Here is a 24,824-nt window from a genome sequence, read left to right as displayed (position 1 = left end):
ACCCATTTTGTCGGCGGGGTGATGTCTCTGCTTTTTACTATGCTGTCTAGATTTGCCATAGCTCTCCTCCCCAGGAGCAAGCGTCTTTTAATTTCTCGGCTGCAGTCCCCGTCTGCGGTGATCTTGGAGCCCAGGAAAATAAAATCTGTCACTACCTCCATTTCTTCCCCACCTATTTGCCAGGAAGTGAGAGGACCAGATGCCATGATCTTAGTTTTCTTAATGTTGAGTTTTAAGCCAACTTTTTGCGCTCTCCTCCTTCACCTGCATCAAGAGGCTCTTTAGTTCCTCTTCACTTTCTGCTATGAGAGTGGTATCATCTGCATATCTGAGGTTGTTGATATTTCTCCCAGCCATCTTAATTCCAACTTGTGATTCAACCTGTATCATTTCCCCTTAATAGACACATTTTTATATTCACATTCTCCTAGGATATACATTTCCATGCACACTGTTGATAGAAAAACTGTTTATGAAATTCTCAAAAGCCTTTCTATTGAAGGATAACTACATTTTTCTTCATGAGTTCTTTGTGGATGTGCAAAGGATACTTTTATCTTAAACGATGAACTGACCAAATTTCTCCCCCATAGAATTGGATAAAACCCAGCAGAGAGCAAGTTACTGCCAGTAGAAGGAATGTCAGCTACACAGTACTGTCTCAAATTTCCAGGCCAGGAGTAATATTTACTATGCAAGAATTGTAAACATAACACCCCCTGCCTCAATTTCCCACCTGGCATATTCCAACGCCAAAGAAAGCCACTGGCACAAGTCCACACGCAGCCTGCTGGGCCAGAATACAGGAAGGGGGATATTCTCTTAAAAAGAGTAGCATAAGGAGGGTATTATATTAAAAGCGCTTGCATTTCTATCAAGTGCACTCATTTCATGTGAAAATTCTCACAAATACAGATGCAAGAATGCTAATGAGAAAAAATGCACGTCATGCAGGAGAGCACAACATTTCCTCAAATCTACGTAATGTGAGGTGGAAAATAATCTCTGAAGACACACACTGACAAGTTCCCCAGGGTGCTGCGACTCACCTCAAATAGATCTTGAGTATATCCAACGTCCCCCAAGACACTGGCTCATCCAACCGGCCTGCCCCGGGTAAATCTCACTCTCTAGTCTAGCACTAAGCAGCCCTGGGACCTGCCAGAAGTGCTGGGCTTCCATACGTCCCAGCCAGTGTGGGCAACGCTCAGTGATCGCAGGAGTCGCGGTCCCAAACATCTGGAAGGCAGATGGCTGCCTCTCCTGATTATTTGGTCCAAACCAGCAGCCTATCCAAGCAGGTCAGAAGCCACCAGTAACCTCCGTGGCCTCTCGGTTCAACAGCCCTGCTTTCCAGAGCTGTGCAATGGCTTTAGGCTGCCCTTGGAGGAAGCGCCCAAGTGCTTCACACCCCCCAGTTGCACAGGTGAGAAGTCGATGCAGAAGGAGCTGGCCCATAACTACCGAACTTCCCTGGCCGTTTGAAAATTCCAAGACAGGAACTGGCAGAAAGTAGACCGCATGGAGACAGTAAGAAGCGTCACCAAAGGCTTGTCCAGGCCAGCATGCTGTTTGCGCAGCAGTGAGGCAGCTGTCCAGGAGAGGCAAAAAGGGGGACCGGAAGCAGCTTCGCCTTCTTGCCCATGTTCTCTGTCAAGGGATTGACCCAGACATCTCGCTTTGGATTCTGCAGGAAGTCTAAAGCCATCAGGGTGTGGGGCCACGAACTGGCCTTCTCCCTCCTTGCATTCATCTAAGTCCCTTTTAAAGCCCCCTAAATTCCATGGGTTGCGTAAAGAAGGACATTCTCTTATCTCTCCTCAAGTCCTACTGATCAGATCATGAGATGAATTTGTATTTGAGTTTCCCCCTCATGAGAAATTATGTATTCTATTGCAATATTATGTATTGCATTATGCATTATATTGTTGTATTAAGGTTTGTTTTGATTTTGTATCGCTTACAGTTTAATATGGTATTGCTTGATTGTATTACTCCAATGTATTATTAAATGGCTCGCTCTCCGTGCTGTGTAGAATTTTTACAGTGCAGTTGGAAGCTGCCAAACTGGAGCCAGCAAGCCTAGGGGCAGCCCACCCTTGTCCTAGGTTATGCCCCCGCCTTCCACGCAGCAAATGTGATACCAAAAAGGTAATTAATGAGTGCAGAGGAAGACAAGAAAGGATTCCACCACCCAGCTGACCAAGCTCTCTTTCCAAGGCTCTTCCTCCTTTTCCTGCTGGCACCCCTTCCAGCCGTTCCAGCAGGCTTTCATCAGGGAAGGAGAAAAAGTTGGACACATGTTTCCTCTTCCTACCCATCTCTTTTTCCTTTAGCATTGTACATTTTGGATTGGACTTCCATGCACAGGCACCGTTGTCTTTCACTGATGGTTTGTGCACTGCTCCAGAAGGCTTTTAGTGGAGAAGGCCGATAACAATCTTTCAAATAATAAAAACATGACACAGAATCTTCTGCAAGCCATGGGGGGTTTCCCTGCAGAGAAATGGACGTGGAAAATGTTCCCCATAAGGGCCAAAGGCTGAAAATTGCTGACTTGGATTATTCCTTTTCCATCCATATGTTTGTGGCTTTGTAGCTATTTCAAAAAGGTGCCTGTGTTTCCCCTCCTCCTGCTACCTAGTTTGCAGCAGGGCTGCCTCCAAACCCTTTGGAGCATCAGGTTTCTGAAGCCTGACTTCTGCCGGCCTGGGAAGGGGCTGTGCTGAAGGGGAAGGGTGCCCCCTCCTTCGTTTGTTTGCAAAAGTTCAGTCAAGAACTTTGGGACAGCACCCTGCGGGAAAAAGGTTGTAAAAACATTGCCCCAGCTGCTGGGTATGATCTCTGACCTTTGGTCTCTTTGGTAACTGCTTCTCTTCGCCGCATCCACCACCTCCCTCGCCTGACCACAACCCAGTAATTAATCAGAGCATCAAACCCAAATCAGCAACTGATGCTCTCTGGCCGGGAGCCCAGCTGATTCCCCACCCCCTGCTCTCCCGCTCTGAGATGCTTATTTCCAGAGACCAAGGCTACTATCTCTGCGTGGCTCTTCAGGAGAACAGATTTGGGGTGGGGTAGTGGTGGAGAGGAATGCAAATTTGTGAAGAAAGGCAGACTTTGGAGTCACACAGAATTCTGCCTGAAGAGTACAGTTTGACCATGCAAAAGCAGTCACACACAGAATTTCAGCCCCTGGCAGGATCTGGCAAGCATCTTGGCGCTCTAAAAACCCATCCTTCCAACTGGACTCACAAAAAGTTCCCCGCGTTGGAACTTACATAGATGGAGGAAGCCCCGCCGTGGCAGGCAAGCAAGGATGGTGAACCCATGAGACCCCAGTGGCTGCCTGGGCACTTAATCTTACAGCTGGGGTTCTGTCCGATCTGATGCTGCCTGGAAGGGCTAAAACTGGCAGGAAAAGGTGCTGGGTACAGAATCCAGCTTTCTGAGACTCTCAGATTTCACTAAAAAAAAAAAAAAAAGGAACGAATTACACAAGTTTATGAAGAACATCTTCTGCGTTCTCAGAAGTGGCTGAGTAAGGTTTCCGGTGCTGTGATCAAGGTTTAAGCGGCCCGCAACAGAATTCTTCGCATCTGCCTTGACTGCAAGATGTAGCATGAACCCATGCCTCTGAACTGATAGTAACGTCTGAGAAACTGAGGCAAAGAGTGGTTGTAAGAGATGAGTAAAGTTGTGGCCCACTGAACTAAAAATGTGAATGGATTGCCAAGTGCAGATTGCATCCATCAAAAAGGACGTAAAGCATTCCAACGTAAAATCACCGAACCTCTCAGAAACACAATGTGCGATTTGTCCTAAGACTGGCCCCTGAACCAGAAGACCAGGCAGGACGTGGCCAGCGTGACACCATTAAAAGAGAGCGAGCGAGCCAGGAAACTGCAGATCTGTTAGCTTAAAAGTGGTTTTCTGTAAAGAAAGTGTTAACATCACGTTTGCAGGAGGAGAGGTCCTGGGGAAGACAAACCCAAGCAGCTTCTGCAAAGGTACGTCCTATCTTACTAACCTTTCAGTGTGTCAACAAGCAAGTGTATCAGAGAAATCCAGAACACGCCACTTGCTTTGACTTCCAAAGGCTTTTGAGAAGTCCCTCATCAAACACTCCTGAACAAACAGCCGTCATGGGAAAAGGGGAGGTCCTTTTATCAATTGGTAACAGGTTAAAACATTGAGAGCAGAAAGCAGGAATAAATGCCCAGTTCTAGCCACGGATGGACATAAACCGTGGAGTCCTGCAAGGATCTATAATAGAACTAGAGCTCTTTTTTAAAGAAAAAAATGAATGATCTGGAGTTGGTAAGCAGTGATTGCCGAGACCCAGAAGGATGTCTCCAAGCCGGGGACTGGACGTCAAATCAGCCAGTCTTGTAAAAGCTGCACATTGGGATGCAGATGAAAACTCAAACTAGAATGTTAGGAAAGCCACTAAAACACAGTTCAAGACTGATAAAAGAGCATTCTTCTTCTCAAAGCGGCTTGTCAAATAGGGGATTCACTGCTACAGGATGCTTAAAAACGGAACTGGACAAATGCACGGAGGAGAGGGCTACACAGACCACTAGTCTTGATGGTCATGTGTTACCTGCAGGGTCAGAGGCAGCATGTTTATGGGCACCAGTTGCTGGGTAACATGGGTGGGGAGGGGGCTGGTGCATTACAGCACAAAACGCCAAGAAAAATATTTTTATGGCGAGTTTAATATCCCTTGCTTAATGCAGTCTTGATTATGTGGGGTGCGATTAACATAGTAAAATTAATTGTGACAATCCCTTGATATATGTGGCAGTTTTAATTAATACCCCTTTTTAAATTTGCCACAAACTACTCATCAGATGGCTCTTGATAACTTTTTCAACAAAAATTGTAATAATTAATGTAAGTACATTTAATAAAACATTTACTTTATATTCATAAATATAATCATATTTTGTCTTCCTTGAAACAGTACCACATGATGAATTGTTAATACAGTAATTGATTATGGACAAGTTGTAATTTTTACCATTGATTATTAGATTGATTAACATGGTTTTGATATATGTGGCAACATTGTATGATCAATTAACAGCATTAATCAAGGGATACCTGCGTTATGCAAACAAACAAAATTCACTTCCTGCTTGTGGGCTTCTTGTAAGCTCGCTGTGATGCAAAACAAACAACGAACTAGATTGCCCTCTGGTCAGGTCCTGCACTGCTTTTCTGATGTTCTTAATACAGCTGATAATACAGAAGTTGAAATGGATCTTTTATTATTATTTTTATGCAATTATTCTCAGTCACTTCCTATTCTCTGTGCAGAATTACTGTTGTTTATCTGTATGGACACTGCTGCCAGGATATGGCCATCTGAGGGCCAGGAAAAAGCTGTCACTCACCTGCTACCTGTCTAGATACAGCTCCAGTTGACAGACCTCCAGTCTCCTGATTACAACCAACACTTTCTAGCATTTCAGAGGCAGAAGAAACAGCTGCCCTTCTCTGGTATCTGGACCCAGTTCCATGAATTGCTGAACTCTGCATTCTGCTGAGAATGCTAAGTTTTTCCTTTCCCTTCCCAAAGTCTTTTCCTCTTGTGCCATGTCTTTTAGGCGGTAAGTCTGCAGGCAGGAATTTTCTTATTTCTGAACTATGCAAGCTGCTCCAGGAGCCTTTTTGACTGTGGGGTGGGATTAAAAACATTATATATAAATGAGGAAAACTGCCACTATTTCTCAAGTAGTGGAATGGGAAAATGAAATATATGAATATAGCAAAATAAACTTTACTGAAATGAAAACTGAAGGTAATGGGATAATTCCAACTCCCTCTGCCATGAAGTTAAGTTTATAGAACTTGGGAGTAATCTTACTTTAACAGATATTGTGTGTTCAATGTGAAGCAATTCTTTATTATCTTTTAAGTTAAGATGGCTTTCTATGTGAGCAATTTTTAAAGAGAGAAAGCAAGAATATGCATGCGCACACACACGCACACACACAAATCCACAACTGGTCCAGGTCCACATTTTTTCCAGCCAGCCAGGAAGGATGAAAATAACATTTCTGGCTCATGGTCAGCCTGGCCTGACCTGCTCCAGTGGAAAGGACAAGGCACTACAGACTTTAGGATAGCAAAAATAACTCCACCAAAGTGCAAAACTGTGAGGAAAGGACCATGATAAGTAGCCAAAGAAAGTTTCCTCCAGTTTTCTTTTCATACAAAGACTGGCTTTGTGAGGCAGGCAAGTATTCTCAAGTTGGGGGAAGCAGAAAACCTGGAAGCTTCCTGACTCTCTCTTTAACAGCACATTCACCACCTCCACATTTCAGCCACTATAAAATGCAGCAAAGACCTGCTAAGTTTTTCACTGGCTACATACATTTACCAAAAATAAACAAACAGAAAGCCAAACTTCTTACTAGCTTGTTCGCTTGGCTGGGGGAGTAAATAAAACAGCCAATGAAACAGCCCATCCTCTCCAGAGGCCTAATCCTTCTGGGGCTCAGCCTCTCTTTGAAAGAGTCCTAAATTATTAGATCACACAAAGGAATCTCACACAAATGAGAGTCGCCTAAGAGCAGAGATGAAATGTTCTGCAATGCGCAGGAACACTGTCATATATCTTGTGCATTCACTTCAGTGGCTTTTATTTTAATCAATATTTTTATTTTATGCTATAGTTTTAAATGTTTATGTTGGATTTTATGGTTTTATTAGCTGTGATCAGCCCAAAGAACTTTGGCTATTGGGAACTTCTAGAAAGAGAGAAATAAGAAGATTAGGACCGGGAAACTGAGGCTGGAATCTCAACCGGGTGGCAAACTCCTGCCTTGTCCTGCCAACCTGTTTCCCCAGGACTGCTGGAAGGACAAAATGGATTGGAGGAGCCAGGCACCACTTTGCTTCTAAGCAACCTGGAAAATGGGCAGGTTAAATTAATTTGTAAAAGTAAAAGTGGAAGCCATCAGTAAAGCTGAAATGAGCAAACTAACTCTAGAAGAGTTTAAAAACCCAGGAAATTTGCCCAGAGTCCAGAAATAGCTGACTGGGCATTTCAACATCAGCCACTGTGGGGTCGTGGAAGGGGAAGGCGGAGGGAGGGGGGTAATGAAGGAATTGGCCAGCCCTGTCAGGATCCTTGAACTGTTGCTGAAATGCAAGTCTGCAGAAGGTGGGAGCAAAAGGGAGAGAGCCGTTTGCACAGAAAGCAGCACAGGCTTTTGCGCAGAAACCCTACGTCCTCCAACAGGGGACTGGGAAACCGGGTCTTGGCCAAGTGTGTGTGTATGAGGGGCTCTGATATTGGAGGAAAGCTCACGCAGCTGATCCCTCCTGCACCCCCTTCAACAAGAACGAGGATCATGGTGGGCTGAGTCCTGCCTTTCATAATGAGAAGGGCCACCCGCGTGGCTTGGCTTGCCTTGCCTTGGCTAGATCCTCGGGTGCTTGGGGCCAGCCACTTCTGGGAACTCTTCAGAGCCATTTGCAAAGTACACAACACCTAAGCAACAGCTCCCTACTCAGGAGGGCTGGCAATGTTTCTGTAGCTGCACCTTGTCTGCAGCTCTTAGCAGGTAATCATGGTGATCTCCAAGGTGTGGACAGCTGCACCTGTCAACTCAAGCTGCTGCTGAAGGTACAAGAGCTGGCCAGGCTGGGGTCTGTCCCCTGGCCAGCTGGGAATCCCTACCTGCCAGACAGGTGAGTAAGTGCAAAAAAGGACAACAGAACCCCTTGGCTGCGTTGCCACCCATTTCCACCCCTTCTGAACATCAGATTTCAGGCAATTATTGAAACGGCTGCTCTGCCCACCTTCAAGCAGACCTAATTCCTCTACATTTGCACAGGCTATGATCTTTACACGGCCTTCTAAATCAAATGCTCCACCATCATTATTCCCTGTTGCTTTAATGTTAATCGCTTGTGTGTGCATAGCAGTCACGGGGAGACTCAAGCTGTGATGTTCACATGCCCCGCTTATTTGGAATCTTGAGCTTCCAGTCTGCAAGTTCAGCTATTTTGAGATTAGAACCCAGATAAGCCAGGCATGTGAAAAATCACGGTTTGGTCCTAGTGACCGCTGCCACACGCGCCGTATCTGCATACCTAGGTTATCCAACTTCGTGAAGTTCTGTTCCAAATACACCTGAAGTTTCAGGTCATGACCACTTTAGTTCAGAAGGATGGGTGGCCAAGCAGCCCCGCAGAAAATAGGGCATTGATAAGATACGAGCTTTTACCCGCTTAGTTAATCTACAACTGGTTTAGCACCAAGGGCTGCATGTGATGCTGGATCAGGGCCCAAACACACACACACACAAACCTCCGCATAGCAACCAACTTAATTCAGATTCTAAGGAATTCTCCGGAGGGAGCGGAGTGCATAGAAAATCAATGGAGGAAGGAAAGGCCATTCGGCAAGGCGGCAGATGGGTGTGAGTCAGGGCACCCGTAAGTACAAGCTTGGAGTTTAGCCCAGCAAATATATACCTCTTGGCCCATTTTGTGGCAACAGCTGGGCAGTTTAAACAGCCTGGGTAAACCCAATTCTGCCTGTTCCCCCACTCCCCATAACAGCAGGATCAATTTTCCTTTAAAAAGGAGAGCATGATGAGAGCAGATTCTACAAATATCAAGTTCACTCTGCAGGTGGGGCTGCTGACTTTGATGATGACTGAGATCCTGGGAGCCACGGCAGCCCTTCAATTCACAGGGCCGGGCGTTCACATCAGGAAGTGTCCGCAGCCAATGAAATGTCCCTTAACTTCCATTAGCTCTGCTAGAGGCCAATTTGCAAACCGAGCTCTATCACCAGCCACTATTCCACCTATCTGGCCCTGTAATTCCAGGAAACGCAGGGTTTAGTTTTTGAAGGGTGGGGGGAGCAAACCCTGTACAGAACTTGGTGTGCTGAAAACTACGTAACTTGAATTGAACCTAGATTAAGAAGCGTTTTGCATTCCCTGACTGTTTGAAGGTTTGCTTTACCGGGAATATCAGAACTTCTGTGTAACATGTGGATCGGGCCATCCCTTGACTAGAAGACACTCGACCCTTTGGCATGAAATCCCACACGGAGCGAAAGCAAGCAAGATGCCTTCACAGGCAAGATACTGGCAGACACTCAAACTTGACAGCCAATGTATACAGGGAGGAAAAGGATGGATTCATGGAATGCATTTGCAGCTGCTTGCTCACATCCTCCTCTCCCAAGAAGATGCAACCTGAAAAATGGTGCGTGCCCATGTCTCACTTCCCAGCGGCCTGTGTGTGCACCCCTCGCTGTAAGTGCTTATTAAGCGCAAAAGGCCACAGGCTGGAGAATGTGGGTCAGATCCACCCTTCTGTGCCTGGAGGCCGGATCTTGCCGCTCCATACCTGCCCTGAACCAAAATCTCTGCATCACTGCTTTACGGACAAGTATACAAACTGGGAGTCACTCCACTTCCAGGACTAACAAATAGACTCTGTTTCCTTAAAATTGTGAAGGACTAAGGCATTCCAGGAGCCTAACCACGAAGCAAGCAACCCAGAAAACAGACCACACGCCACTGGGTTCCGTCTTTCTTTTCTGACCTCTTGAGGTTCCTACGGAGCGGACAGGAAGCCCAGAGGCAAGGTGATGGGCTCCTCGTAGGACCACCCTAACCTCGAGGCAGGACGGTTAATGGAGTATGCCTATTACTATTCGTTAATAACAGACATACTCCATTACCCTAACCTAGGAAGGGGGAAATCGGTTGACAGAGCCAGCGGGCAGGGAGCACTTTTGCGTATGCCTCTTGGTCTACAGCAAAACAGGAAGCTGCCCTAGAGTGAGCAAGACCCACTTCCACGGGAGGTGGCGGAGGCCCCACCGGTGCGGGTGTTCAAGGACAGGCTGGACATGCACATGGTGGGCATGTCGTGAGCGGAGCCGGCTGGAGCCGGGGGTCAGACTGGATGGCCCAGGAGACCCCTTCTGACTCGCTCTGTTTCTATGCTTCTATGTTAAGACCGTGGGTCCATCTAGGCCAGTACAGCAGACACGGGCTGGCAGCAACACGACAGGGTTTTGGGCTGGGGCTCTTCTCAGTCTGAGCTGGAGATCCCAGGGAGTGAACAGGGGACTTTTGCAGGCAAAACTTCTGTCCTGCCACAGAGACGCTGCTTCTCCATACTCCCCCCTCCCCCGGGCCAGAAACACCTGCGCAAGACTGGGGAAACGAAAGGCCTGCTTGCACAGCCAATGCTATCCACCCTTCCGAAAGAGAAGACAGGGTGACACAGGGAGATGCCCGGCTGAGCAAGCAGTCAATGAAACTCTTGCTGCCTTTATTCTGATTGATTTCATCAGGGTTGTGCCCTGGACCGCACAATGCGCGGAGCACTTCGAGCCGCGGGTGTGTCTGTCGCCTCGCTTCCAGTGTGAGAGATGCAATGAGGTCATTTTAGCCATATTTCATGCCTGCAATGGCTGCTGATGCAGGGCTCCCTGGGAAGACACGGTCCTGAAATGCCGCATACTAAAAACAAACTGAGAAACAGTCAACAGAACTGGCTCGGGAGCTCGGGCTGGAATTGGGGTCCTCATGCTTGATTGATGTGGCCCAGGCCCTCTCCAGACCCAGAAGAGGTGGGGCGGACTCTCCCGCTGGGCAAGCAGCTGGACCCCTCTGGATTGGCTAGTCCTTTCCCACCTCCTCTTCCCTGATGGAGAACCTGGCCACACATGAGTCTTTTTATTATGTTTGGCATTTTTAAACCTTTATGAGTTATTACCATGAATGCGCCTGTATGAAGTTCTTCAATGCACAACACCAACTTCATATCCAACAGATCCAGACTTAGTAATTCCCCAGATTTACACCCATTCCAATAGCTAATAAGGAGAATCCAGTGCTTTGGGGTTCCCCCAATATCTTAATTGAGTTCATCCGCCCATTCTTGGGCCAGTTTAGAGCTGGTACTTACATTCAAAGCTTCCTCCTCTGCTTCACCAACAGAGCAGCAGCTTCTAAGTGCTGCATTTTAAATGGCTACCTCCCAGTCAGGTCAGGATTTGGATATGGCTGCCTACAGTCCCCACCCGTTTTTGGCAGAAGGGATCAATCCCCCACCACCTTCCTGAATGGACAGAATCAGTTATTTCAGACCAAATGCAATGGCGCCCTTTGAAAAACGTGCTTTGGAAGATCACCGCAGCACATCCGGAACCCGCTTTCTCCGAAACAGATGCCTCCAGCAGCTTTCTACAAGATCCAGTTCACCTTGCAATCATTTCATGGACAACAGGGCAACCGTTTGCCAAAGCCACTGGGTTGCTTGGTTTGTGTTCTCATGAGCCTAAAAGCCCTTTCAAACTCTGGGAAGCATTCAATGCGATTTTAGAGAAGGATCATGGGGAAAAAAGACAAAAAGGTTAGCCCCTTTTAATGGGGGAGGGGGAAGCTTGCAGGCTGAGCCAAGTATCCATGTTGAAATAGCCTCTGTTCTTTCCAAAGACCACATTTACTGGCTTGTTCATTGTGCAAAGAAGAATGTACGTTCTTGGAGAGGCACTAATCTAGTTTGGTTTTCTTCGTGTGAACACCCACCGGCAAGCAGCCGCCGCACACGGTTCCCTCCACCAAGACTGCAGCAATGCAGGTGAGGTGCAAAGGGCCGCAGATTTCTACCGACTGGCAGCAAAAGTAACACTCGCTTTCCTACCTTGCTCTGGCAGGGTTTGTGCTGGTCTTGCAGAAGACAGCGTGGCTGTGACCAGCACAGCCCAAAGGATGAGGCACTTCCACGTAAACATCCCAGTTCTGCTGCTACTGGTTGGTGACTGAGCTCTCAGACTCCATGAGGGCGTGGAGCTTGGGCGCCTGAGAAACGGGAGGGGCGTCTTTCCCAAGCGTCCTCCTCAGTCACTTGCTCTCCAGCGCGCAGGCTTCCAAGTGCTGTTGGTCAGAAAACGAGAGAATTAACGTACAGGAAGTCAGATGCGCTACAGTCACTTCCTTCACCAAGATCGGGGCTCCTTGCATCAAGGTAGCCGCTTATAAATCCTAATGAATACATGACGAGATAAACCCTGTTCTTCAAATAGAGAGTCCCTTCAGACTGAGGATGGACCTCTTTAAAAGAGGACACATGGCTACCTTAATTTGTGCTGTGCTTGCTCTAATAGATTAACGCAATGACACACTTTGGATTTTTCAGACATAAAGGGGGACATTCACACCACAGAAAACTGGGAACTGCAGTTCTGCAAGGGAGATACTCATCCACCTCTAAACAGAACCATCGGCTCATCTCTAAACTTAAATCCCCAGAATACTTTGGGAGAAAGCAAACAGTTAAAGTGACAACTGGCCTCTATCTGATCACACACACCAGCTCAGTTCTACCAGTAACTGTAACCTACAACCTTTGTTAGGACCAAACAAACTACATACATTAGTTCTTAAGAACCATCAAGTCATCGCTGCCTTATGGTGACCTTATGAATGGACACCCTCCAAAACGTCCTGTCATTAATAAGACATACTCCATTAATAAAAACAAATTGTCCATTGTGGGTATGTTGGAATTCTATCCATAGCTGCCTGCTGTTTACAGAGTATTCCACCTGCAATGGTCTATTTACCCCTGCCAATCATCATATGATAAAACATGCATGCTAAACAAGCCCAAGGATTTCTATCATCCTTTCCTCCAGTGCAGAAGGGTTCTGTTGGCCAAGTTCAGCTTCTCCAGTACATTTTCGGGCAAATGTTTACAGCCACTTCAAGAGAAGCAAAACTGACAAGCCCAATGCAAGTACTGGCCCGTCATGCGTCTTTTTGGAAAGATTAATGAGTATAACTAGGCTATTCCAACTTTGTGGAAGCAAAGCATACTGTCTTCTTTCTCTTATGTATTTTAGAGCATATCCTGCCTATTAACCATTTAATTCATTATGGTTTCATTTTTACCTGCTTCTGTCAGCTGCAGTGACATAATGTTGGTGAGACAGTATTCTCTGGAAGGTGAAAGATGACTAGTTTTTTAAGATGAAAGAAACGGACCGTGCCCCTTCTTTTCTGCCCGTTGCTCCCACGAGCCTAAGAGCCCCTGCACAGACATCCTCCTCTGCACAAAACCCCATAAGAGTCACATTAACCGAAAGGGAACTTAAATCAAAAGCCACACAGCTGAAAGGAACTCCGGGATCAGAGACAGGAAGTATATTTCCCAGAGAAGAGAGATCCCCCAGAATGACCCATGAGACCTCCTTAAAAGTGCAGCACTGACCCACAGCCTGCATGCGCAAACAGTGGTAAACCTCAGGCTTGTGCAGTCCCCTCCTCCTCCTGCTCCTGCAAGTGTTCGAACTGCTAGAAGGGTTTCTATCTGCTTGGGCAGGAGCTGTGAAAAAGGCAGAGACTTTTGGGCATCTGGTATCAGAACTTTAGATTAACCTAAACTGGAGGCCCTCCGAGTACTCAGTCAGAAATCTGAAAATCTGTGCAAAGAGCTCTTTCTTCCTAGCATAAGAGATCTTATTTGTGAGCTGCATCCAGCCTGCCCTGGCCCCCAAGTGGGTCAAATATTCATTGGCATAGTGTATCCCAAGCTCGCTTCCAGCGTGGGAGGGAAGGCAGCACGGACAGGGGGTTTGCCTATCCGACTCAGGCTCTGCCCGGGTCCCAGCTTGACCAGCTTCCTCTTCCTCACTGCAGCCCACGTGCTCACCCACCACGTCCCCTGGACCAGGCAACGGTGGCGGTGAGACGGAAGAGCAGCGGACGGCTGGCCTCCTCGCCTGTTCAGCTAGCGGGTGGAAGCCCGGGTGAGGAAGAGGAGGCCCACGAGCCGCTGGGGGCACCAGAAGTGAGGATAGATCCTCATCTCGCAGCCTCAGCATCCCTTGCTCGCAAAACAAAACACAACTATTGTGTGACTCTGTACCACTAAACCCAAGAAACAACTAGTGCTAAAGCAAATATAAACCAAACACAGCGCTAAACGTTTTGCTCATAATCCAAGCCAAGAACATTCCCTACAGCTCTTGCAAAGGTCTTGCCATCCCCTTTGAGGAAGCCACTGTAAAGTCTCTGCTCTTTGCTTTCTTATTTAGAGATTTCAACCCATTTCCAGGCCATTCATGGGGTACAAAGAAGAAAAAGATTCCAACATGCAAACAACAACAAACTTTAAAATGCATAAAATCTGGATTGCACAGTTTTTAAAAGCCTGGAAGAATCTAGAGTTCCATCTGGCACTGACACCGTAATGGCGCAGGCGTTAGGCAAGCCTCTCCCATGACTGAATTATTTTACATTACATTTCTATACCGCCTATTGCCGAAGCTGGGAGGTTCGCAACGTCTGCGTCACCCATCCAGATTTCAACCAGACCCGGCCCTGCTTAGCTTCCAAGATTTGGCAAGATCGGGCACTTCAGGCTATACGGAACCACTCAAATCAGTACAGTAAGATGGCTTTGGTCATGAAGCCTAATGAACTTGCAGTGCAGATGCAGAAGACGTGGGGATGGGTCGTTAGGTGCACTGCTTCGTTTACTTGTGAGAAGCCAACGCTACCAGATGTGGCGCCCTCATTCTGCTGAGCGGGGCCCAAATACCTACCCCAAGGCACTGCTGCCACCATGGGGCACAGCCCTAATGCGAATGCCCTCTCCTTGTTCCCACCCACCAGGGACGGCACTTCAGAAAGCCGCGAGAGAGGCCCTGGACTCGGGAGCCAGTTACCGGGGTTCAAGCCACCCCAGGCGCTTGCAGGAACACCAAGAGGCTGCCCAGTTGCCTGCCCAGAAGCCGTTGTGAGCTGCAGGGCTCATAAACACCACCCAGTTATCGAAAGCCATGGTGCCCAGGATTTGTGTACCGTTTCAGGCAGGTAAACAAACGCTGGTCCCAGACCTTGAGCAGGCGGGCAGTGGCAGCCGCTGGAGATGGCATTTTTAAAAGAGCTGTCCGAACCTGGTTCGCCAGGGACTGAAATATTTGGCTGAAGAGCCGTTGGTATTTTCAGGAAACGACTGCTCCGTCTCCAAAGGGCCATGTTTATCAAGCCCATGTGCTACTTGAGACACGGGGTAGTGGGGAAAAATGTCTCACTATGCCTTTTTTCCTAGAAGAAAACGGCCAAACAGAACAGCAAAGGTTGATGGAATGGTGGGGAACGGGGGAACGAAGCCAGGGCACAGATAGCTCCGGAATTCTTCTCCCCTGAGACACCGAGGATGGCTCAGCAAAGAGTCACGGGGAAGCCCGTCCTGCCTCCCTCCAGTGCCAGGTTCATATTTTCGCCATGAATCCCAAGTCACGAGTGGGGATGCGTCCGTCCTTTCCGCAGCGCAGAAAAGAGACACCAGAGACGCTGAAGTGGCGTCAGCAGGAAAACATGCCGTTTGCAGCCAACTTGAACCAAGAGTTTTGGAGCAAGAGCAAGACGGGGGGGAAAGGGAGGGTGAGCTGCAGCCTTGCTGTGAATAGCAGGGAGCAAAAAATTAAATGCACACAGCGAAAGAACAGGTTCAGTGTCCATTTTAGTGGAAATATGCTCACTATCGCCAAAGTGTCAATAAATTCAGCATTTGTACAAAACAGATTAACAGTTAAGGAAAGAACAAGCTAAATAAAGGGACTGCAGAAATCGAAGGGATTCACAGCGTAAAGCTACAAGCGAAATACTTTCCATTGAATTCAGTGAGACTTACAGTATATCACAAAAGTGAGTACACCCCTCACATTTTGTAAATATTTTATTTTATCTTTTCATGTGACAACCCTGAAGAAATGAAAATGAGTACACCCCTAAGTGAAACTGTCCAAATTGGGCTTTATTAGCCATTTTCCCTCCCCAGTGTCATGTGACTCGTTGGTGTTACAAGGTCTCAGGTGTGAATGGGGAGCAGGTGTGTTAAATTTGTTGTTATCGCTCTCACTCTCTCATACTGGTCACTGGAAGTTCAACATGGCACCTCATGGCAAAGAACTCTCTGAGGATCTGAAAAAAAAAGAATTGTTGCTCTACATAAAGATGGCCTAGGCTATAAGAAGATTGCCAAGACCCTGAAACTGAGCTGCAGCATGGTGGCCAAGACCATACAGCGGTTTAACAGGACTGGTTCCACTCAGAACAGGCCTCGCCATGGTCGACCAAAGTTGAGTGCACGTGCTCAGCGTCACAACCAGAGGCTGCCTTTGGGAAATAGACGTATGAGTGCTGCCAGCATCGCTGCAGAGGTTCAAGGGGTGGTGGGTCAGCCTGTCAGTGCTCAGACCATACGCCGCACCCTGCATCAAATTGGTCTGCAGGGCTGTTGTCCCAAAAGGAAGCCTCTTCTAAAGTTGATGCACAAGAAAGCCCACAAACAGTTTGCTGAAGACAAGTAGACTAAGGACATGGATTAGTGGAACCATGTCCTGTGGCCTGATGAGACCAAGATAAACTTACTTGGTTCAGATGGTGTCAAGCGTGTGTGGCGACAACCAGGTGAGGAGTACAAAGACAAGTGTGTCTTGCCTACAGCCAAGCACGGTGGTGGGAGTGTCATGGTCTGGGGCTGCATGAGTGCTGCCGGCCCTGGGGAGCCACAGTTCATTGAGGGAACCATGAATGCCAACATGTACTGTGACATACTGAAGCAAAGCATGATCCCCGCCCTTCAGAGACTGGGCCGCAGGGCAGTATTCCAACACGATAACAACCCCAGACACACCTCCAAGACAACCACTGCCTCGCTAAAGAAGCTGAGGGTAAAGGTGATGGACTGGCCAAGCATGTCTCCAGACCTGAACCCTATCGGGCATCCGTGGGGCATCCTGAAACGGAAGGTGGAGGAGCGCAAGGTCTCACGTCCACCAGCTCCGTGATGTCGTCATGGAGGAGTGGAAGAGGGCTCCAGTGGCAACCTGTGAAGCTCTGGTGAACTCCATGCCCAAGAGGGTCAAGGCAGCGCTGGAAAATAATGGCGGCCACACAAAATAGTGACACTTTGAGCCCAATTTGGACAGTTTCACTTAGGGGTGTACCTGTGAGCCCATTTGGCAATTGGAGAAACAGTTTTCGGCACCACCACAAAGCCACCATGGGGCAGACAACAGCATTGCTTGGCAGCTGCCAGCCTTGACTTGTTTCCAGCCCTCACGTGTGGCCCGGAATTTGTGTGAAGGCAGTGGCTGGGGGCGCCCAATTTGCTTCCGAGTGGCCCCAGTCAGAAATGGTGTTCTCTCAAAGGACTGGGAAGGGGAGAGCTGCTTGTAAGAGCCAAGGTGCCAGAGTGTCCAGAGGGCCCTCCAGGGGAACCCCGCTCTCCCTTGCAGGGCGCAACCTTGCTTCGGCCCTGGGCAAGCACAACCGGCCTCTGCCCCCCGGGATGAAGCTTGCAGGGTCCTCAGCACCCCAGGGGCTGGATGCAGCTATCAGAAGCTGCAGCCGGTGCAGAACAGAGTAGCCAGATTAAGAACTGTGGCTCATGGGTTCTGGCCCGGCTGTATTGGCTGCCCCTGTGCTTCCAGCCCCCACCCAAGGTGCCGGTCTTATCCTATAAAGGCTTAAAGGCTTAGGACCACAATAACAACTTCTCTCAACTGCAATCTACTTAGACACTACGCTCTACCTCTGGGGCCTTCCTTCAAGTGCAGAGGGAGGCAGCAAGGGGCAGGGCCTTCTTTGTGTTGGCCCCCTGCTTCTGGAACAACCTCCCCATTGCAACCTGACTGGCACCAAATTTATCGTCTTCTGGGTGCCAGGCTAAGATGGCCTTCTTCTCTGAAGCCTTTAAAAAATTATTTTGCCACCTAATGCCTTGTGGGGGGGGGGGGGGGTCACTGAACGTGTCTCAGAGTCATTCTTTTACTATCCTATACTATTATGCATTATCATCTTTTTTTAGCTGTTTAAATGCATTTTTCTCTTTTTTATGATGTTTTATTGTATTTTTGTGGACTTTTTAGTGGACTGTTGTAAACCACCCAGAGTGCTTCAGCTGTAAGGCAGTACAGGAATGAAATAAGTGATGATGATGATGATACCGAAAGTTTAAAAAAAATGCTCCAAGGGCTTCCCTTTGAGAGGATGCAAGACACAGGACACAGGAGTGTGCCCTTCCGCATTCTCTCACTCATTCACAGCCGATCCTACGCACACTGACACAAAGATACACTCACAATAGGACTTACACCTGAGGAGACCTGCTTGCACACATGCTAGAAAAAGGGGTTAAATGGGGGTATAAAAAAATGTGGGTATAAACAGCCTCACTGGCCCCTACTAGGTTTTTTGAGCCATTCAGATGAAACTTTCTGCCAGCATCTTCATGCAACGCACCTGTTGCTGAGCTGTTCCCTCGCAGCTGCCTGTGGGGGAAATGGATTTTTGCAAGTTCCCCACTAAAGCAAAACCAGTCCACACATATTCAAACCCACCCCATTAACCAGGTTAGAGGAGAAGCTTGTTTCTGACACGCCAGCCTTGCGTCCACAGGGAGCCCAGAGGGTGTGGGTGACTCTAAGGCAGAATGCAAACTTTCGGCTCGCACTTGCACCCGCCTTTTACGTAATCCTGGGTTCTGTTAAGATGTGACAGGACGAGCTTTTTACTATTATGTGATTAAGTGCCTGGTATTGTGTTTTTCATGTTTCGTATTGGTTTTGTTTTGTTTTTACTTTCTTTATTGTCTGCAACCCGCCCAGGGAGATGTGTGACCAATGGGGTGGGCTAAAAAATCAAATAAATCAAATAATAAAGTGGTGCAGTCCAAAAACTGGTACAGTGAAAACAGCCTTATATCAGCTCTGATTTTCCCTTTAGTTCACTATTTTAAAACCTATTTTTAAATAATTCAAAATAAACCTAAACAGTGAAAAAAGCAAACAAACACAAAAACAAATAAATGTAAGCTTTCTTACATACAATTTGGCCTAAAACTATCCTCAACACTATGTAATTATATTTCCTTCTATATGTGACAAGTTATTGGTCAAGATGATAAACGCATAAACTTCAAGAAAGACACCCCAATTGTCCATATATTAGTCCATTCGTCAATTATACCTAAAGGCCACATTCAAAAATTGAAAGTTTCATTAAACCCGCTGTCTAGCCCAGGACTGGCAAGTCTGATGAACAGCGACCCTCCAGGAGCTCAGGTACCTGCTACCCAATCCTTCTAAGTGAGTCTGGCACTTCTCCAAGATCCCAGGATCCTTTAAACCATCAAATGCACACAGCAAAATGTGTTCTGGGAAGCAAGGAACTCGGCCAACAGACCAGCGCAGTGGAAGGTAAAAGTCAGCTCCCCAGATGTCTTGTCCTCAGTCTCCCAGAAGCTCCTGCTACCGTGGCCAAGGGTCAGGAATGCTCGGAGGTGTCCCAGACACCTGGAGACCTGCTTTCGTCCCACCTGGTCCAGAGGGCCTGTGTACGCTGGGTGGAGCCCTTCCACCACAATCTTCACCTCTGTTCCAGCAGAACTGGTCTGCAAGACGCCCTGCCACCCACTGACAATACAAGATCTCCAGGGGCTGGAATTCTCTCCCAGCCCCCTTCCCATGCATGCCCAGCAGACACCCTTGGAGCGTCTGAGGATGATCAAGAGTCTGGCTCCCATGCTCAATCCAATCTTCCGGTTTCCCTTCTCACACACGTTGTGCCTGGAGCAGGCAGGGGGAACTTCTGGGCTCCGGGCCAATTATCGCTTGCAGAAATTTGCCATCCCTGCCAGCTTCCCTTTCCCCTTTCTGAGCTCGGCAGGAAAAATCCTCCCCTCAGAAAGAAGAGTTTTCCCCAGCCAGTAAGTCAGGATTTGGCCTGGGGAGGAAGCTGCTGAACGGTCCTGTCCTGCTTACTGGTGAACAGAAATGCTGCACACCCCTACTTCTGAGTAGTCACACACTCATGCTATTTGGAAGCGTTGCTGGGTGATTTTCCCATTTGCTTCTAAGGAGGCATGCAAAGTGACGAACGCATCCCAAGGTGCTTCAGGGGTTCTGGGGTGAACCATGTGATGCCATTTCGCAAGCAACTGCTGTTCCCAAGCTGTTCCCACTGGAAACAAGGGTGCCTCATACATCGAGGAAAAATACAGCAAAGACGCCCAAAACCCAGAAAGGGAAAAACACTGGCACCGTGGCCCTCCCTTCCTTATGCTTCAGCCTGCTCTGCACAAGAGGCAAATGAACTTGAAGGATATTCACAGGATCATAAAGGGGCAGCTCTTCTTGGTATTTACACAGCCTTTATATAAGGCCAGACAGTGCCGCTGTTCATTTCCCAGAGCTGGAACGCAAACAGAGCTGCCTTCAGTTCCTTCCTTCCATGTGTGGGAACCTGCCGGCCGTTCACCTGCGGCTTGCTTTCCCACCCCCTCACGCCCCACCTGGCACATCTTCCTCCTTAAAAGCCTTTGGCTGTTCAGCAGACATTTCAGAACACCGAGGCCTGGCTCAGGGCACGTGGCACCACGCTCCCCCTCTCCACTCCCACGTACAGGGTGAGCTTCGTGCTCCTTCTTCCCCATGCGCGTGTGTGCAGAATTCTCACACATTCTTGCCTTTCCGGAAACGCTCCACTCGGCAAGTGCTGAGGAGCACAAGCGCCGCCAGATGTAAGAATTCAACCATGGAGGAAGAGATCTGGAAAACCCCCAGATTGCTCCTGGCTAAGCAACCCACAGAGGGGCCAAGCAGGGCCGGTTCTGCAAGAGAACCCACCAGGCTGGGCCATTTCCTCAGTGGGAAGCGGGGCTGCACAGTGGGGCTTGGGGTAATGGGGAGGGCCACTGGGAAAGAAAATGCAGCTCTCCCCCTTTCCTTCCTCAGCTGCCCACTGTGAAGTTCACAAGCAGAGGGGCTGGAACCAGTTTAACCGCCATGCCTTCCCTGGGGATGATGGAAGGATTATGAGCAACATTCCAGAGAGAAAAAAGAGGTGAGTGATTCAAGTGCTTCGTTTTGCAATGACCTTTGTTTTAGCAAATAAGGTATTAACTGACTGACCTTCTGCACAGCTGAGGCTGCTGGAATATCAACAGAGGAAACTCAAGCTACTTCCCACCTCCTTGCAAGATGGAGGGACTGTAAGCAATGCCCACAACCCTTCACCAAAGATGGGGTTTGTGCATAATGGCTACGAAACCAAGATACGGATCTGGAAGTCCCAAGTTGGAAGTTTCTTTCTGCCGTGATTTCCTGGTTGGCTTTTGGTAAGCCGGGACATTTCTCTTACCAGAGTCATCCCCACTGAGCAGTTTTTGTCTCTTCATGGGAAAGAATACAGGGACTTGGATTTGTTTTGTTTCCCTGCTATGGGCTGAGAATCAGCTCAGTGGGAGAGTTTTTGATAAGAAAAACCAACTGCAGGGTAAGAAGAAAAGGTGCCCTCTCCTCTGCACGGATACAACTCTCGATAGTGACTCCTCAGAGATTTTGGGGATTTAAAAAAGACCCATAGGAACCCAAGAGACAACAGACCATTGAGCATCACGTGCGTCTTTGAACTGTCCTTTCACACATGATGTGATGAACCAACTTGGTACCTACAAGCAGATCGAAGCCATCTAGTCTTTTCTGTTCGCACTATTTTGCCGACAAGCTGCCCACGCAACTCGTTGCCAGCATCGCACAACATGAAGTCTTGCCTGCGTTGCGCACCCACCAGATGCTTTGACTACAACTACCATCAGCCTCAGTCGTCGGGAATGATGGGAGCTGCTGTTGGCAGTAGGCTGGGGAAGAACGCTATTGTACCAAGAGCAATCTCAGGTCCTTCCTAAGCCTTAAGAACGGCTTTAGGAATAAGGACCAAAATGGTGAATTGAACCTGGACACTGGTAATTAATACAGATTAGATAGGTGCAGGTTTTATAGTCTCTCAGTCCTGTCTAACACCAAATAATGGCATGGCATTTCCAGCTTTATCAGATACACTGAAGTGTATTTTTCCTTTGGATAGAGAAAGATTCTCACTAAGCTCAAAGCCAGGAGCTGGCTATAACCTCCTGCCTGCACAAAGAGAGCACTTCAGATTCTCCTCATTTCTACGCCAGAGCAAAACCAGGGACTTACAACAGATAAATCCAGCTGACTTCTGCTGCCAAGTCCCTCCGTGTACCTTGGACACAAACAGCCTTGAGGCTCGCTTTTGTTTGGTTACAGAATTAGCTCTCAATATTTCACAGAGAGGGACGAAGCGAGGCCACTGGGTGATTCAGCCACAATGGAAACTTTAATTCACCACCTGGTGCTTTCTGGGACTATCTGATGGTGTGCGAAAAACAAGACTAAAATAAGGCCATGGCAATTACCACAGGACAAAAGACCAGTCTAAGAATACTCTGAGTTAAAACCAGGGTGAACTGGAGGCAGAAAGGAGGCAGTGCCATAGATACTCCCTTGGGTTGGGTTTTCTTTTTTATTTTGGTCCCTCGCCCATGAGCTCTCACAACCAGTGTGCAGCTCCAACAAAGAAGCGCCTCTGAACATGCGCAGAGTGTCTCTCTCACACAAGAGAGCCCTTCCAGGCTGGACACACAGCCATCTATTTCCCAGGGGCTGCTGAGATGCTCAAAGGGACATCAAGTGGATCCTGCTTCTCCCTGCTCCCCTGCACCTGGCAGTCGGAGAAATCACGCCTGCAAAGCCACGGCTTCATGTCGCATTCAAGATGGGGGCAGGGGGACTGACGGATTTATCTGCCATCAGTTTGTCAAAACAACTCACAACCATCAAATCTTGTGACTGCTGATTACCAACATTAACTCTATGCTGAGGACACACACTCAGACTGAGGTGCATTTTAGGGTTGCGCAGAAGGGGAGAACATTCGGCTCAGAGGCAAAGTTCTCAAGCAGTGAGGTTAGGACGCCTGGAGGATGCCGTCAAGGGGAGCCACAGGTGGGCACATGCCAAAGGAGCTGCTCTTCGGCCCGCCGGCTCACCTGCTTCCTGCTCTGGCCAGACACCGGTGGTGGGGAGGAGCAGCAGCAGCAGCTGCCAAGCAAGGATCCTTGCTCCTTGGATTCTCCACCTGGCAAGTGGCAGCCATGATGGGAACGAGGAGGAAGAGGGGCACGGGTGGCTGGTGCCCATGACTGTGAGAACGCAGACTCCGAGAGAGAGGCAGCTCCCAGAGGATGCCTTGCTGAAGCATACTCCCAACCCTGCAGTCTGCACTGAAACGGAGCGCAAGAGTAGACGGAACCGGCTTCCTACCACCAACACGGAACTGAGAGAGCTGAAGGACACCCTGGGAGAGGACCTCTGTTGGTCCACGGCGGGCCGTTTGCCCCCTCTCGTCCCGCGGGCTGAACTGCGTTTTGGAGAGCATCCCGAAGCTGCCTCCCATTAGCAAGCAAGGCCAAAGGCCAAAAGAGTGCGGTTACACCCCAATGTATTTCAGCTTAAAGCACTTATGCCTCAGTATATACACCTTAGGAGAGGCATTTCGCTCTTTTAGAATTGGAGAAAAACTGCACAAAAGCCAGAAAACTAGAGGTTGGGAGAAAGGGGGGCAGATTGGGACCCCAGACGGGATAGATTTAGCCTGCAGTCATGAACTTCGGGACTCCTATTCTACACTGGTCCATCACGCCATTTGGGCAAAATGAAAGACTCTGGAGGTACATGCTTGTTCCAAGGTTTGGGATAAGACTGAAGAGAGCCTGTTATTTTACTCCCGGCGTTAACACTGGAATGGCGCCCCAATCCACAGGCCTTTGCACGCAGCAGTAAGCTGCATGCCACCCAGCTGTGTGTGGGGATCTGTGTGAACACACCCGCGGAACACCTGCGTCAATGCTGGGATGGGAAGAACAGGGGGAGAGTCCAGAAAGCAAGGTGTGCTTGCTACCCCTTTCCCTCACTCACCGAGAGGCTGAGGCAACACTGGGACAGAAGAACTGGAAAGCGTTAACTGCTCTTTCACAAATTAAAAAGGGTGACTGTGGCCATGGAAAAATTTAAACAGGTAATTCAGTCTGTCATATAGCAATCTTGTATCAAAGTCCTCAATAAAGGAATCGGTCTGTAAAAATGTTTAATGGCTTGGATTCCTGCTCCTACCACTGCAATTGGCTGCGCACAGTGGAAGACTGCGATAACAAAGCATTTAGATGGCATTTAGTTTCACACGTTTGAGGCAAGCCTTACATCAAACCTGCGGGATCGGTGCAAATATATGGGGGAGAGGGGAAGCCCCCCGTGCTCATTTAGAGAGAAGAGTCCTGTAATGGGGACAGAAAAGATCTAGCATGGCTGGCTAGGGTATCCTGGGAATTGTAGGCCCTTTCCCCTGCTTAAGCGGGCCTAGGATCGCAGCTTTGGGAGTCTGAGGCAGAGGTGAGCTTTGCTCAACTGTATCGCTGATTCTGGCCTTGGAAGAAAACGACGGAGCATTCAGCAAGCTGTGTTGAAAAAAAGAGGAGCCAGGAAAAGCAAAAACCTTCCCCGAGGGCCTCGTGCACCCTTGCGCGTCAGACCAGAAACAATTTGCTTAAATAAAACATACTTAATTGCACTGGGGGAAGAGGAAGGAAATCGGCCCAATTAATGGTTAAAGCAGATTCAAAAGAGTCAACACCCAGGTATGCAAAACGGAGCCAAGAACCTCCTTGCCCGGCGTACACAAAGGCCCGACAGGGAATGGAACCACCTCGCAGTGATTCAAAAAAGGAGGAGAACACGAGTACAGAGGCCTCCCAAAGTGGCGCTCAATTGCTTCCGGAGCAGAGGGGTTCTTCCACACATCTGCTGGTGCTTTCCTCGCATCGCTGAGCCCGGGTTGCCCCCAGACTGCTGCCTGGCCACACGAAGGCTTGTGCGTCATTCCGAGCGTGCAGGATTT

The 24,824-nt window shown here is 48.4% G+C and overlaps 1 protein-coding gene across 6 annotated transcripts in view; it reads right to left on the bottom strand.

Moving 5' to 3' along the window:
* The window catches only part of FGFR1 (fibroblast growth factor receptor 1), a 93,306-nt gene that overhangs the window by 57,584 nt on the left and 10,898 nt on the right, over positions 1-24,824 (bottom strand). For 2 of the 6 annotated variants that reach the window (XM_044437304.1, XM_044437307.1), the window contains exon 1: positions 11,698-12,882. In XM_044437304.1, coding sequence (XP_044293239.1) covers positions 11,698-11,788 — 91 coding nt within the window. In that variant the 5' untranslated portion in view covers positions 11,789-12,882. Of the gene's footprint in view, positions 1-11,697; positions 12,892-24,824 lie in introns of those variants that run through there. The other 4 variants (XM_044437303.1, XM_044437306.1, XM_044437302.1 and 1 more) reach the window with 4 other exon arrangements.

The sequence above is a fragment of the Varanus komodoensis genome, unplaced genomic scaffold (assembly GCF_004798865.1).
Source record: "Varanus komodoensis strain SLA01 unplaced genomic scaffold, ASM479886v1 scaffold30, whole genome shotgun sequence".
In the NCBI taxonomy this organism is placed as follows: Eukaryota; Metazoa; Chordata; class Lepidosauria; order Squamata; family Varanidae; genus Varanus; species Varanus komodoensis.
Note: the sequence above shows the minus strand (reverse complement) of the source record. Positions and strands in the feature narration are given on the sequence as shown.